Source organism: Cladophialophora psammophila (genome assembly GCF_000585535.1).
Source record: "Cladophialophora psammophila CBS 110553 chromosome Unknown aczJe-supercont1.43, whole genome shotgun sequence".
Taxonomy (NCBI): domain Eukaryota; kingdom Fungi; phylum Ascomycota; class Eurotiomycetes; order Chaetothyriales; family Herpotrichiellaceae; genus Cladophialophora; species Cladophialophora psammophila.
The window spans coordinates 1-12,148 of record NW_006912964.1 but is presented as its reverse complement, the minus strand read 5'-3'; the positions used below and the strand labels follow the sequence as shown (position 1 = coordinate 12,148).

Sequence of the window (12,148 nt, the reverse complement as noted above, 5' to 3'; positions counted from 1 at the left end):
AATTGTTGTTGTTGTGAACTAGGCGCAGGAGTGAAGCGAGAAGAGGAGATGGAAGCACCTGGATTGGTGGGTGTAGAAGGCCACCGACATGATTCGGCACAAATTCCTTGTTCAACTCACTGGATCCTTAACACATTGGCCATACTTCAAGTCAAGCAGAGGGCGATTCAGGGCCATTTCCAACAGTACATCCAAACATCTTTCATCGAAATTCTCGTACCATTCTCATACAATTCGTTCCACCGTGCTCACCGCCCCATATTTATGTTGCACTCGCTCAATCAACGGCGCTTTCTCATCCATGACAGATTCAATCTTCGCATATTCAAGATCGCCTTCGTCGGCATCATCCTTCTCCTTCATGGTCCTCTCGCCGTCTCCAAACGTCTCCTTGAAGAAGTGATCATAACTCGTCCAACATGCCGTAAACATAGCATTCAAGAAATTCGCAAACCACTTCGGATACGTCCCATCTGGTTTCAGAAATATCGCAGCGGCTCCACCCACGAAGAACAAGAAGAAGGGAGACCACACACTTAGAAAGATGAATGAGCCCAATCTCTGTTTTGTGGTTGTTATGTGGAACGATCGAATTTGGTGCAGGAAGGCTTGATATTCGAGTGGTAATCCGTGTTCTTCGGCGCCGTCCGTTATCAGTTTGAGATATCTCGGGCTCGGTTGTGCGTAGGAAGGGTCAGGTCGTGTGGTCTTTGCGGGTGCGAACAGAGTATGGGCTTTGAAAGGTTGCCCCGACGGCATCAGGGGAACATCCTCCATCGGACCCCCGTTGAGAGGGTAGCAATCGACGAGCACATCTTGATATCCTGCCCCACCTCCTTCTGTTGCGATGATGTGCACATAGTCGGACTTTGTCACTTCGTAGACCACACCGACCAGACCCTTTGACCAACGATCTTTATGATAGTCCTTCGCAGTTGTGGAGTTTCCCTCTTGCTGGGGTGTCTCTTGCCTATAACGTACATTGCCAAAGCACGGTTCAGAATATGGGATACCCGGTAGGTCAAAGGTCAAGGACAGAGTCGGCGCGAGAACGTTGACTTGCGATACTGGACGTATACCTCTTTTCCCTCTGAATGTCTCAGCACTCAGATTGGATCCATATCCAAGATACAAGACGGTCTCATCATCACCAGCAACCACAGCAGATGTCTTATCGAAGGGATATAACTGATCGAAGGGCCGGTCGTTGAGTGACTGTTGTTGTCTCGCCTGCGACGTAGTCGGAATGTGTTCCGCCAAACGCGTCCTCCGACTAGTAGTAGACGGTCTCAGGGATTCGATCCATAGGTGTAAACTGCCGAAAGCTTGACCCGAGCACGAGCACTCCATCGTAATTATATGTAGAGAGGGTACGCTCTCAGACCTGCAGGAGAGGAAATCGCAATACTTGGGGTCAATTGCGCGATTGTTATGGGCTTGTATTTTTAATCAACGCATTGGGTTGCGGAGCTATATTGGTCCGAATGCGCTTAGTGCATTCCATAGGTTGATAAGGAAGGAGAGAGCCCGCCAATGGTGACACGGGGACCCCATTTGTGCAAGGTCTTCGGATGCCAATGCCGTGATATGTGATAAGTCGTTGAACATGAAGGGGCGCCGGCTACTGTCAAATCATCAAACTTCGTGCACACCGTACTGCATGTATATATACAGCATTTTGCTATCTGATGGTACCAAATTGTGTGAAGGCGTCGAGTGCACCCGAACAGCCACGAGGGACCCATTCCACCCTGAATTCTTTTTCCTCGCACCAAGCTTAAGCAAAAGACATGCTCTTCTTGATCTCTGCAATCGCCTTGGCGGGGTTGAGTCCCTTTGGGCAGGTTCTTGAACAGTTCAAAATGGTATGGCATCGGTACAAGCTCATACTATTGTCCAGCATTTCTTTGCGCTCGGCCTTGCGTTCGTCACGAGAATCGGCCAGCCAGCGGTACGATTGAAGGAGGATGGCAGGGCCCAAATATTGGTCACTATTCCACCAATAAGATGGGCATGAAGTGGAGCAGCAAGCGCAGAGGATGCATTCGTATAACCCATCCAACTTCTTCCGGTCAGCTGGCGACTGTCGGTTTTCCTTGCCCTGAAACCCGTTAGCAAACGCCTCTTTGGAGCATGTCGGCAGAACCTACATCCGGTGACTTGGTGTCTCGTTGCAAGAAAGGCTTGATAGATTTGTATTGCTTGTAGAATTGTGTCAGATCAGGGACCAGGTCTTTGACCACGTAGGTGTGTGGCAAGGGGTAAATTCGGGATTCCTTCGATGTATCCGTGGGAATTCGGCCTGTAAACATTGTAAGTTCGAAGTGTATTCCAGGATCAGATCGCCAGTTCTTACACAAGCAGGCCAGAGTATTAACTCCGTCAATGTTCATGGCACAGCTGCCACAAATACCCTCTCGACAGCTTCGGCGGAAGGTCAGCGTTGGGTCTACCTCATTCTTGATACGAATCAGCACATCCAGCATCATCGGGCCAGTCTTGTTCAAGTCCAGAGTGTATGTCTGCATTCTCGGCTTCGAGGTCGGCTCGTCTGGGTTCCATCTGTAGATGTGGAATGTCTTGATCTTTGCATCTTTATCCGGCCTTGGTTCTTGCACTGTACTGGTCTTGGACGGAGGGGCAGGAGGTCGGCTGGCAGAGAGATTATAGGCACTGTCCTTGGTAACAGTGGCGTATGATCTCACGATGGAAGGTCGGATGGTAGCTCGGACGGGCGCCACCAAGCGCGATGCTGTGCGTAGAGCTGCCATGGCCAATGTGGAAGCTTGCCAGGTACAGCACTGATGGCGCAGGACCGGTGATGATCAGATGGACTGGAGCGGAGAGGACGGAGTAGCTGTAGAAGATGATTGAGATTGGATTGAAGATTGAAGAGGAGGGAAAGTGGCGTGCAATTGCTTGCGAACCCCAGATCCAATCACATTGTTCCGAAATAATCCTGCACCATTTCCGCATCCGATCACATTCCGAGGTAACAGTTCCAGCCTTTCTATCCATCTTCCTCTTGTGACTTTATTATCTCTACGTACAGTTCTTCTGAAGTATTATATTGATGACTACCCGGGTACGAGGTAGCTGTTGGTGTGGCGACCGAGTCCTTCTTTTTTGTTTTGAATTAACCCCATTATTCTACCAACGGCGCCGAGCACCAAAGCACGTAAATCCGGACAGGCGACAGTCAGCGGGTTGCAGAGCAACTTCGTACCGCGCTGGCTGGCCTGGCGCCTCCAAAGTACACTCATAGGGTTGATCAACCACACGGCAGAACGAAGAGAACGCATTTGGAAGACGCTCTCTTGACCAGAGCTGATCCGAGCTCTATGAGGTTAGCATTAGTCAACTTACCTGCAAAATCCGTGCGTATGTCCGATACCTTTCTTTTCACTGACCGGCGTACTCATATAACACTACGCGTGTGACTACCTTCGCCTAGATTTGAGAATAGGTCGGAATATCTCCTTCAGTAGACTTGTGATTCTCTATCCATCGCGGCCCTCGTACGAACATGTCTACCAAAGGAAAAGCACCAGTCTGGTTCATAACTGGCACTTCGTCTGGCCTCGGGCTTGCTTTGACTCGCTACGCCATCGCCAAAGGCCATATTGTCATCGCGTCATCCCGCAATCCATCCAAAACGCCAGATTTGGTGTCCGAAGTCGAAGGTAGCGGCGGGAAATGGATCACGCTCGACGCGACACGGTCAGAAGAAGAAATCCAGAAGACAATGCAATTTGCAGAGTCCCTCTTCAGCGGCATTGACGTACTCGTCAACAATGCTGGCGTGAGCGTTCTGGGGGCTGTGGAGGATATCCCTGACGCCGATACTGTGTTCCAGATGCGGGTCAATTTCCTCGGGCCATTGAGAATTATGCAGGCTGTCCTTCCTGGGATGAGAAAACGAAGATCCGGAGTTATCATGAATGTCTCCAGCACACAAGGCGTTGCTCCGGGTCTCGCCTGCGGTGTCTATGCAGCAAGCAAGGCCGCCTTGGAAGCTGTATCCGAGTCTTGTAGCCTAGAGGTTGCACAGTTTGGGATCAGGGTTCTCATAATCGTCCCAGGTGCTTACAGAACGGAGTTTGGCAGTTCGAGTACTGGCAAACACATTGAGCCATCCGTGGAGTACGCGGGTGACCATCCGGTTAATCAAATGCTTCAACTCATTTCAACATTGCCCAAGGTGGCAATTGGAGACCCCAACAAAGCCGCTCAAGTGATGTTTGAAGCTGCAACTGGAGAAGGCGAAGCTGGAGAGCTCGTTAAGAGAGAAAAGTTGTTGAGGGTCATCATCGGACCCGACTGCTGGAAAGGGGTTGACAAAAAGGTCAATGAACTGCGAAGGACCACGGACCTCCTCGAAGGGGTCGCTGCAAGCACGAACTTGTAGGGAGTTTTGCGGCTTCGTGTCTCGGGGCCGAGTCATCAAATATCGATTCCAAAGGGGGTCTGATAATACCACATTCGAACCGTGTGAATGGAAGACATGACGATGAGGGAGTTGAAAGTCAGTGCATGGTGTGCTGCATAAGGTGATTTCAGCGATGCTGTGCGCTTCTCTTTGGCCTATTCGCCAGTACATACTTGTAGGCATCAGGCTCCCGTCCTGTCCTTCAGATCCACGCCTGTGTCTGGGTCTCCCGCCGGACGGACCGGTTCCGGAGGTAGAGGATGGGGACATCCCTAGGTATGGAGTACCTCGTATCCAATACACTTGAGCCAAGCAGGTCCTTTGGTGTGTCTGACATCTGGACAGCAACGGACGAACAAGTCCAAGGATGGCAGGTCCGGACCTCTGGCAGGAAAGTCAAGCGGAAGGGCTGGAAATTCAGTCAAATTGCATGGACCTAGGAGCGCCTCGCGCAAGTTTCTCTAGGAGCCTTATCTGCTAGGCATGTTCCCACACTCCTCCATCCATAAGTGGCTGTTCGTGTCTGCCGGATGAACCAACTCTATTGCTTAAGCTAATAGCCCCAGCAGTACTGAGTCCACATAAAGTGGCTAGCCACCACAGGGATCTCACTTCGACACCTGCCATCTAAGGGGCCATACAAATACCTCATTGTCTATTAGTCGTTCCTCAAGCAGTCGATGCCCTGCCCAGTCGTTGCTTCTATTCGACCTTGAGTCCAACAGCATTAAGGTTCCTCCGCTTGGTCGGAATGCATTCCGTAAGCAGAGGAGCCGGTTTGCCGACGGGATGTCTGCTATCGTCCCGATTTATGTATCTCAGACAGGCAGAACAGAACACATCGTGTTTGCCTCCACTTTCGATCGGAAGATATAGACAGAATCTCGGCCCCGAGCTAACAGGCATAAGGGCCGCAGTCTAGGCCAATCTCGAAAGATAATGGACTCCATAACAGGAAGGAAGTTGTCGGGAAGGGGGTTTTTCCCGCACGACAAAAAGGACCTTTTTTATTCCTACCGGCACGTCTTACCCGGCCAGGTATATGAAGCGAGGTTCGAAGAGTCATCTGCCGGGGAAAAAAGGATCCCAAAGACGTGGTGGGGTCAAGCGGCCGGGCTTCAGGCAGTCATGCATAATGTCCGTGGGCTTCTTGGATTCGTCTTTACCGCTGGATTGCCACCTGTGGCACAATGTAAGGTGTCTTTAGGTGGATGAAATGGCGGTCTCTGGGGATACACAAGACCGTGTTTGAGCAGTCGCACAGCACTCGCCCGGCAAACGTGGGAGCGTTTTGAGCAAGCCTCGAGCCGGGAGCATCCAGGCAGCCAGGTACCAGGTACCGAGTATTGCGGAGGATAATACACTGATGCTGGTGACGCTTAGAGGTGAGATCATACGAGGGTGGTCAAGGAGGTCAAGGTGGTCGTTTACTCGCTGCCCGCAATACCGTGGAGGCCACAAAAAAAGAAGGCACCCACTTCGTTGAAGTCGCTCCACCATCCATCCATCCATCCATCCATCCACATTCCAGAACAATAGGAATAATCAACTCTAATGAAGCAAAGCACATTTCATTTACTGAGTACTCTGAATGAGTATTGAATTTTGCGGAGAACTTAGGCTGCCCGTTCAGGCGTTTGGATTGCTAAGCTCCGGTAGTACTAGGTACTAGGAGCATCACCAACATCGCTCCGCTTGACTCTGTTGGGGCAAATGGGCAGATACAAGCTTCGCCTCGCAGGCGCCAATTGGGATTGTCGAGATTTTCAACACCCACCCCAGTCCGTGGTTCAAAAAGTGCGCCTCACAAACCCCAGCCCGCCCAGCAAGCCCAGCTAGGCTCGAAGAATGCAACCAACACAGCCGCCCCAATCGACATCTTGGATGGCTCGACGTCTGTTCATCGTGTCCACCCCTCTGCATCATGAACAGTCTGCCTGGTCATCTCCTCTGTTCCCATTAGCTCTGCGACAGTAGGACGTCTCCGCCCATTCAACGCCTCTTCCCTCGCTTGTGGCCGCTTTGCCGTAAAGGTTCTGCTCAACATCCATTGCGACAACACCGAGGATGTTTTGCGCCTGATCCTAGTCCCCCTCCCAGTCATCACTTCCCGGCTCTCAGTCCTTCCGTCACCGATTCTTCGGGAGTAACACTACATATTAATATCTGCCCCTCCCCCCGTCGACGGTTACTCCATCATGGACTGCTCGACAGACTCCATCAACCTCCACTCGTTGTTGACTGTCCCTTAGACTGGAAGCAAACGCTATGGCGCATACCGACGACGAGAAGGATCTCGAGCGCGCCGTCTCCCGGAACGATATCGAGGAGCAGGATCTGGAAAAGAGGGATGAGCGAGTACGATATCTGGAGGTTCCCAGGGATCCGAGAAGAGAAGGACGAGGCAGGAGCCAAGACAGTACGCGATTGGAAAAGATCGAGTCGAGCGTAACTGAGGCGACCGAAGCCAGCACTGCTGCCTATGCACACGAGAAAGAGTCAGAGAAAGTACCATGGCGTTACAGAATAAACCCGCTCCGTCGGAACCCTCCGCCGGTACCAGAGGAGAGGACAGTATGTCGAGAATACAACGCGAGCTTCCTCAGCCTGTTACTGTTCCAGTGGATGAACCCTCTCATGACGACAGGTTACAAGCGACCAATCGAGTTGAATGACATCTGGCTTGTCAATCCCGACAGAAGTGCTACGACCATGAGGGACAAATTGTCGGCTTCTTTCCAACGTCGAGTTGCACGAGGGGAACGTAACCCTCTGATGTTTGCCCTTTTCGACACCTTTCGAGGCGAATTTCTGCTCGGAGCCATGTGTGCACTGTTTTCCGCCCTTTTTCAGGTCTTCTCGCCCTTTACTACCCGCTACCTGATTCAGTTTGCTACTGATGCCTGGATTGCGGACAAGACCGGCGGCAAATCTCCTAACATCGGTCACGGCATCGGCCTGGTAATCGGTATCACCTTCATGCAAATGTGTCAGTCCATGGCGACCAATCATTTCATCTACCGTGGCATGATGGTTGGAGGAGAGTGCAGAGCAGTGCTGATCAACGCCATCTTTGAGAAATCTTTGATCATCTCCGGAAGGGCAAAAGCCGGAGGAAAGGCCATAAAAGCCGAGGAAGCGTCCGAGACGGTGGTGCAGACCGAAGACGAGAAGCACCAGGCCAGGTCGACTCTCGCCCGCATCCTCTCTAAGCGACTTAATTCCAAGGGTGGCCCGAAAGTTACACCTGATAGAGGCGCCGGTATTGCCGGAGATGGCGTCGGTTGGAACAATGGCAGGATTGTCAATCTGATGAGTGTCGATACCTATCGCATCGACCAGGCCTCTGGCTTGTTCCATATCATGTGGACATCGCCCATTCAGATCATCGTCGTCTTGGTCGTACTGTGTATCAACATTGGATATAGCGCGCTGGCGGGCTATGCTTTACTGGTCATCGTCCTGCCCATGTTGACCAAAGCAATCAAATCTCTCTTAGCAAGGAGGAAAAAGATTAACAAAGTCACCGATCAGCGTGTGAGCTTGACACAGGAAATTCTGGGCTCCGTGCGATTTGTCAAATTCTTTGGATGGGAAACGAGCTTTCTGGACCGGCTGAAGGAACTCCGCAAGAGAGAAATCAGGGCTGTCCAGGTCTTGCTGTCAATCAGAAATGCCATCAACGCGGTTGCCATGTCAATGCCAGTGTTTGCAGCTATGCTGGCTTTCATCACATATTCGCTGTCTGACCATGGTCTTGCTCCTTCGCGGATATTTTCGTCATTAGCCCTCTTCAATTCCCTACGGATGCCGCTGAATTTACTTCCTCTGGTTCTTGGACAAGTTACTGATGCCCAGACCGCGATTCAGCGTATTCAGGAGTTTCTACTATCTGAAGACCAGCAAGACGAGATCATCTGGGATGAGGAGATGGAGCCTGCAGTCGAAGTGCAGCATGCTTCCTTTACCTGGGAACGGACCGCAACTCAAGATAAGGAGAGGGCTGGGACATTCCAGACAAGGGGCGAGCTCATGGCGGCCAAAAGAGCCGAGAAGGAACGGAAGAAGGCTCAAAAGAAAGCCGAAAAGGCAGAAAAGAAAGCTGAAAAGGCAGCAAAGAAGAACAAGAAATCTCCTGGGGCATCCAACGAAGACATTGCAAGTGAAATCACGGAGGTGGAACCCTTCAAATTGCACGACATGGATTTCACAGTGGGCCGGAATGAACTGATCGCCGTTATCGGGACTGTTGGTTCTGGCAAAACTTCACTTCTCGCTGCTCTAGCTGGAGACATGCGCAAAACGGGCGGCAAGGTCAAGATGGGATCTTCTCGCGCATTTTGCCCGCAATATGCTTGGATCCAAAATGCCACTGTGAAGGAGAATATCCTCTTCGGTAAGCCGTACAAGTCTAAATGGTACAGAGATGTCATCGATGCCTGCGCGTTGAAACCCGACCTGGAAATCTTGCCAGCGGGAGATCAGACCGAAATCGGTGAACGAGGTATTACTCTCTCAGGCGGACAGAAGCAAAGGTTGAATATTGCACGGGCGATCTATTTTGATGCCGACATCGTCTTGATGGATGACCCACTCTCGGCTGTGGACGCCCATGTCGGCCGTCACATCATGGATAAGGCAATTTGTGGCCTGATGAAGGACAAATGCAGAATCTTAGCGACTCATCAACTTCATGTTCTTTCTCGGTGTGACCGGATTATCTGGATGGAAGAAGGCCATATCCAGGCCATCGACACGTTTGACAACTTGATGACTACCAGCGTCGATTTCCAAAAGTTGATGGCTACGACCGCTCAAGAAGATGAAACTGCACTAGCAAAAGCTAAGAGCGGGGAAGCCAATGAGCGGAAGTCCGAAAAGAAGAGCAAGAAAAGCAAGCCTGCAGGTCTGATGCAGCAGGAAGAGCGCGCCGTCAAATCCGTCAGCTGGACCGTTTGGGGAGCTTACATCCGTGCATCAGGATCGCTAATACTCTGGCCGCTCATATTCCTTGCCCTTATCTTATCCCAAGGGGCGAACATAGTGACTAGCTTATGGCTCAGTTGGTGGACGAGTGATAAGTTCGGATTCTCTGAAGGCACATACATTGCTGCATACGCCTGTTTGGGGCTGTCGCAAGCGGTGCTGATGTTCACGTTTTCGACTCTTCTCTCCACAAGTGGCACCAATGCGAGCAGGGTAATGTTACAGAGAGCCATGACCCGAGTTCTGCGCGCGCCCATGTCTTTCTTCGATACTACTCCTCTCGGTCGAATCACTAATCGATTTTCAAAGGATGTCGATTCGATGGACAACAGTCTGACCGATGCAATGAGGATGTATTTCCTCACTTTAGCCATGATCACCTCGGTCTTTGCCCTGATCATCGCATATTTTCACTATTTTGCTGTGGCTTTGGGACCCCTTTTCATCTTGTTCCTGTTCGCATCAAGTTATTACAGAGCGTCAGCACGGGAAATCAAAAGACATGAAGCAGTTCTCCGCTCCACCGTCTTTGCACGATTTTCGGAGTCTATTTCGGGAGTGGCATCTATTCGAGCGTACGGCCTCCAGGCCTATTTTACGACACGCCTGCGGGATGCCCTTGATCAGATGAACTCTGCATATTACTTGACATTTGCAAATCAACGGTGGCTATCTACTCGACTAGATGCCATCGGAAATATGCTGGTCTTTGTGACCGGCATCTTGGTGGTGACAGATCGCTTTAATGTTAATCCTAGCATAGCGGGTTTGGTTTTGTCCTATGTCTTGGCTATTGTACAGATGATTCAATTTACCGTGCGACAGTTGGCCGAAGTGGAAAACAACATGAACGCGACGGAGCGACTGCACTTCTATGGCACTCAGCTGGAGGAAGAAGCACCATTAAAGGGTATAGAAGTGCCCGATAATTGGCCCCAAATGGGGGCGATCACATTCAACAAGGTGGAGATGAGGTATCGACCGGGATTACCGCTCGTTCTTCATGGATTGGACTTTCAAGTCAAAGGCGGGGAGAGAATTGGCATTGTCGGCCGCACTGGGGCTGGCAAGTCGTCGATCATGTCAGCACTTTTCCGATTGACAGAGCTCACGTCGGGACAGATCAAGATTGATGACATTGATATTTCAACTGTGGGCCTATACGATTTGCGTTCACGTCTAGCCATTATCCCGCAGGATCCGACGTTGTTCCGAGGCACCATCCGATCAAACCTTGATCCTTTCAACGAGCATTCCGATTTGGAGCTCTGGGCAGCACTTCGCAAGGCGGATCTTGTGGGAGATGAAATGGTGACGGCGGAGAAGGTCGATCGCCCTGATACTGCGCAAACTGCGGCCACATCGACGTCGAATGTCAACGCACCGGCAGGACCCAGTCGGATCCATCTCGACAGTCCCGTGGAAGAAGAGGGCTTGAACTACTCGCTTGGCCAGCGGCAATTGATGGCATTAGCCAGGGCACTGGTCCGCAACTCGCAGATTATTGTCTGTGACGAGGCGACCTCGTCGGTCGACTTCGAGACCGACGAGAAGATTCAACGAACCATGCGGACCGGCTTCGCCGGCAAGACGGTGTTGTGCATTGCTCACCGATTGAAGACCATCATCAACTACGACCGCATCTGCGTGATGGATCAAGGTACAATTGCGGAATTGGATACTCCCATCAATCTATTTGAAGCAGGTGGCATCTTCCGGGGCATGTGCAACAAGAGTCATATTGTGCGAGAAGATTTCTTCAGAGAGTCATAGCATCGTCATGGCAGAAGTAATGTTTTCTTTGGCGGACATTGGAAGATGTTAAAGTATACGTACACGACATACCTTGATAGGTTGAGCTCTCTCAGCGTCGTCTTTGTCCAAAAAGCTAGCTAGTTAGGGTCGCATATTAGGGCCGAGAATGGGAAACCCCTTCCTAGTATCCCACATCTTATAGTCCTGCCAGCCCGCCAGATAGCCGAGCACTACCGAGGAACTGAAAACCTAGGTTATGAATTATAAGCAGCGAGTAACAGCAGCTTACCATGCAGTCAGTCCTATAGTGAAGTTGCTATTAGGAGCAGGAGAACGGGGTGGTGCCGCCCGGTGCTCCACCTCCGTGGGCTGGGTCGTTGGCACAGGGGACTCACCAAGTCGGCTTCATCTAGGCGGAGTTGCGGCTGTACCTTTGTACACCGGCCGACCGGCCGCCCGTCCGCCCCTTCCGCCAGCGCGATCGATATTTAACACTTCGCTGCTGCGTTCACCAACACTCACCAATCCTACTTAGGATTTTTCAACCTCCGTCACGCAATAGTGCTTTGTCCAGGAGCCGTGCCGGTTGACGACCCGCATACCAAAGCGATAGGCGTCTTTCGAGCCGCGTACGGCCAAACACTAAACTCCACGCCCCTCCAAGCGCAGCCGCAGTACTGCGGCTCTATGATGCAACATTCCTCGATATCCGTTAGTCGACCACGATCGCGGCGACCTAGATCGGGTTACGTTGCCGGAGCGTCCTTGCCGCCAGCATGATTCACGTCGAGCCAAGATTTACACCAGAGTGTGAACTACGCCAGCGACGCAAATCCTGCCGGGGGCCAAAGGAATACTTTTGATGCGATATTGAGCTTGCAGCGTCACTTGAGTTTGTGAATCATTGTTAAAGATCCTACTGGGGCCTAACTGGGTTAGGGTTCCTAGTAACAATCTGAATAGTATGAACTGGTTGGG

At 51.3% G+C, this 12,148-nt stretch overlaps 4 protein-coding genes across 4 annotated transcripts; 2 read left to right on the top strand and 2 right to left on the bottom strand.

Moving 5' to 3' along the window:
* Positions 1–225: 225 nt before the first annotated feature.
* On the bottom strand, positions 226–1,350 carry A1O5_13141 (uncharacterized protein; the record flags this gene model as incomplete). Its single annotated transcript, XM_007753708.1, has 1 exon — positions 226–1,350. The coding sequence occupies one exon, from the start codon at positions 1,348–1,350 to the stop codon at positions 226–228; it is 1,125 nt and encodes a 374-aa protein (XP_007751898.1).
* Positions 1,351–1,777: 427 nt separating this feature from the next.
* On the bottom strand, positions 1,778–2,771 carry A1O5_13140 (succinate dehydrogenase [ubiquinone] iron-sulfur subunit, mitochondrial; the record flags this gene model as incomplete). Its single annotated transcript, XM_007753707.1, has 3 exons — positions 1,778–2,101; positions 2,151–2,302; positions 2,357–2,771. 3 exons carry the CDS (start codon positions 2,769–2,771, stop codon positions 1,778–1,780), a joined length of 891 nt encoding a protein of 296 aa, XP_007751897.1.
* Positions 2,772–3,526: 755 nt separating this feature from the next.
* A1O5_13139 (uncharacterized protein) lies at positions 3,527–4,408 on the top strand (the record flags this gene model as incomplete). The annotated part of the gene is made up of 1 exon (XM_007753706.1): positions 3,527–4,408. The coding sequence occupies one exon, from the start codon at positions 3,527–3,529 to the stop codon at positions 4,406–4,408; it is 882 nt and encodes a 293-aa protein (XP_007751896.1).
* A 2,289-nt stretch (positions 4,409–6,697) lies between these two features.
* A1O5_13138 (ATPase) lies at positions 6,698–11,188 on the top strand (the record flags this gene model as incomplete). Its single annotated transcript, XM_007753705.1, has 1 exon — positions 6,698–11,188. The coding sequence occupies one exon, from the start codon at positions 6,698–6,700 to the stop codon at positions 11,186–11,188; it is 4,491 nt and encodes a 1,496-aa protein (XP_007751895.1).
* Between the last annotated feature and the right edge of the window lie 960 nt (positions 11,189–12,148).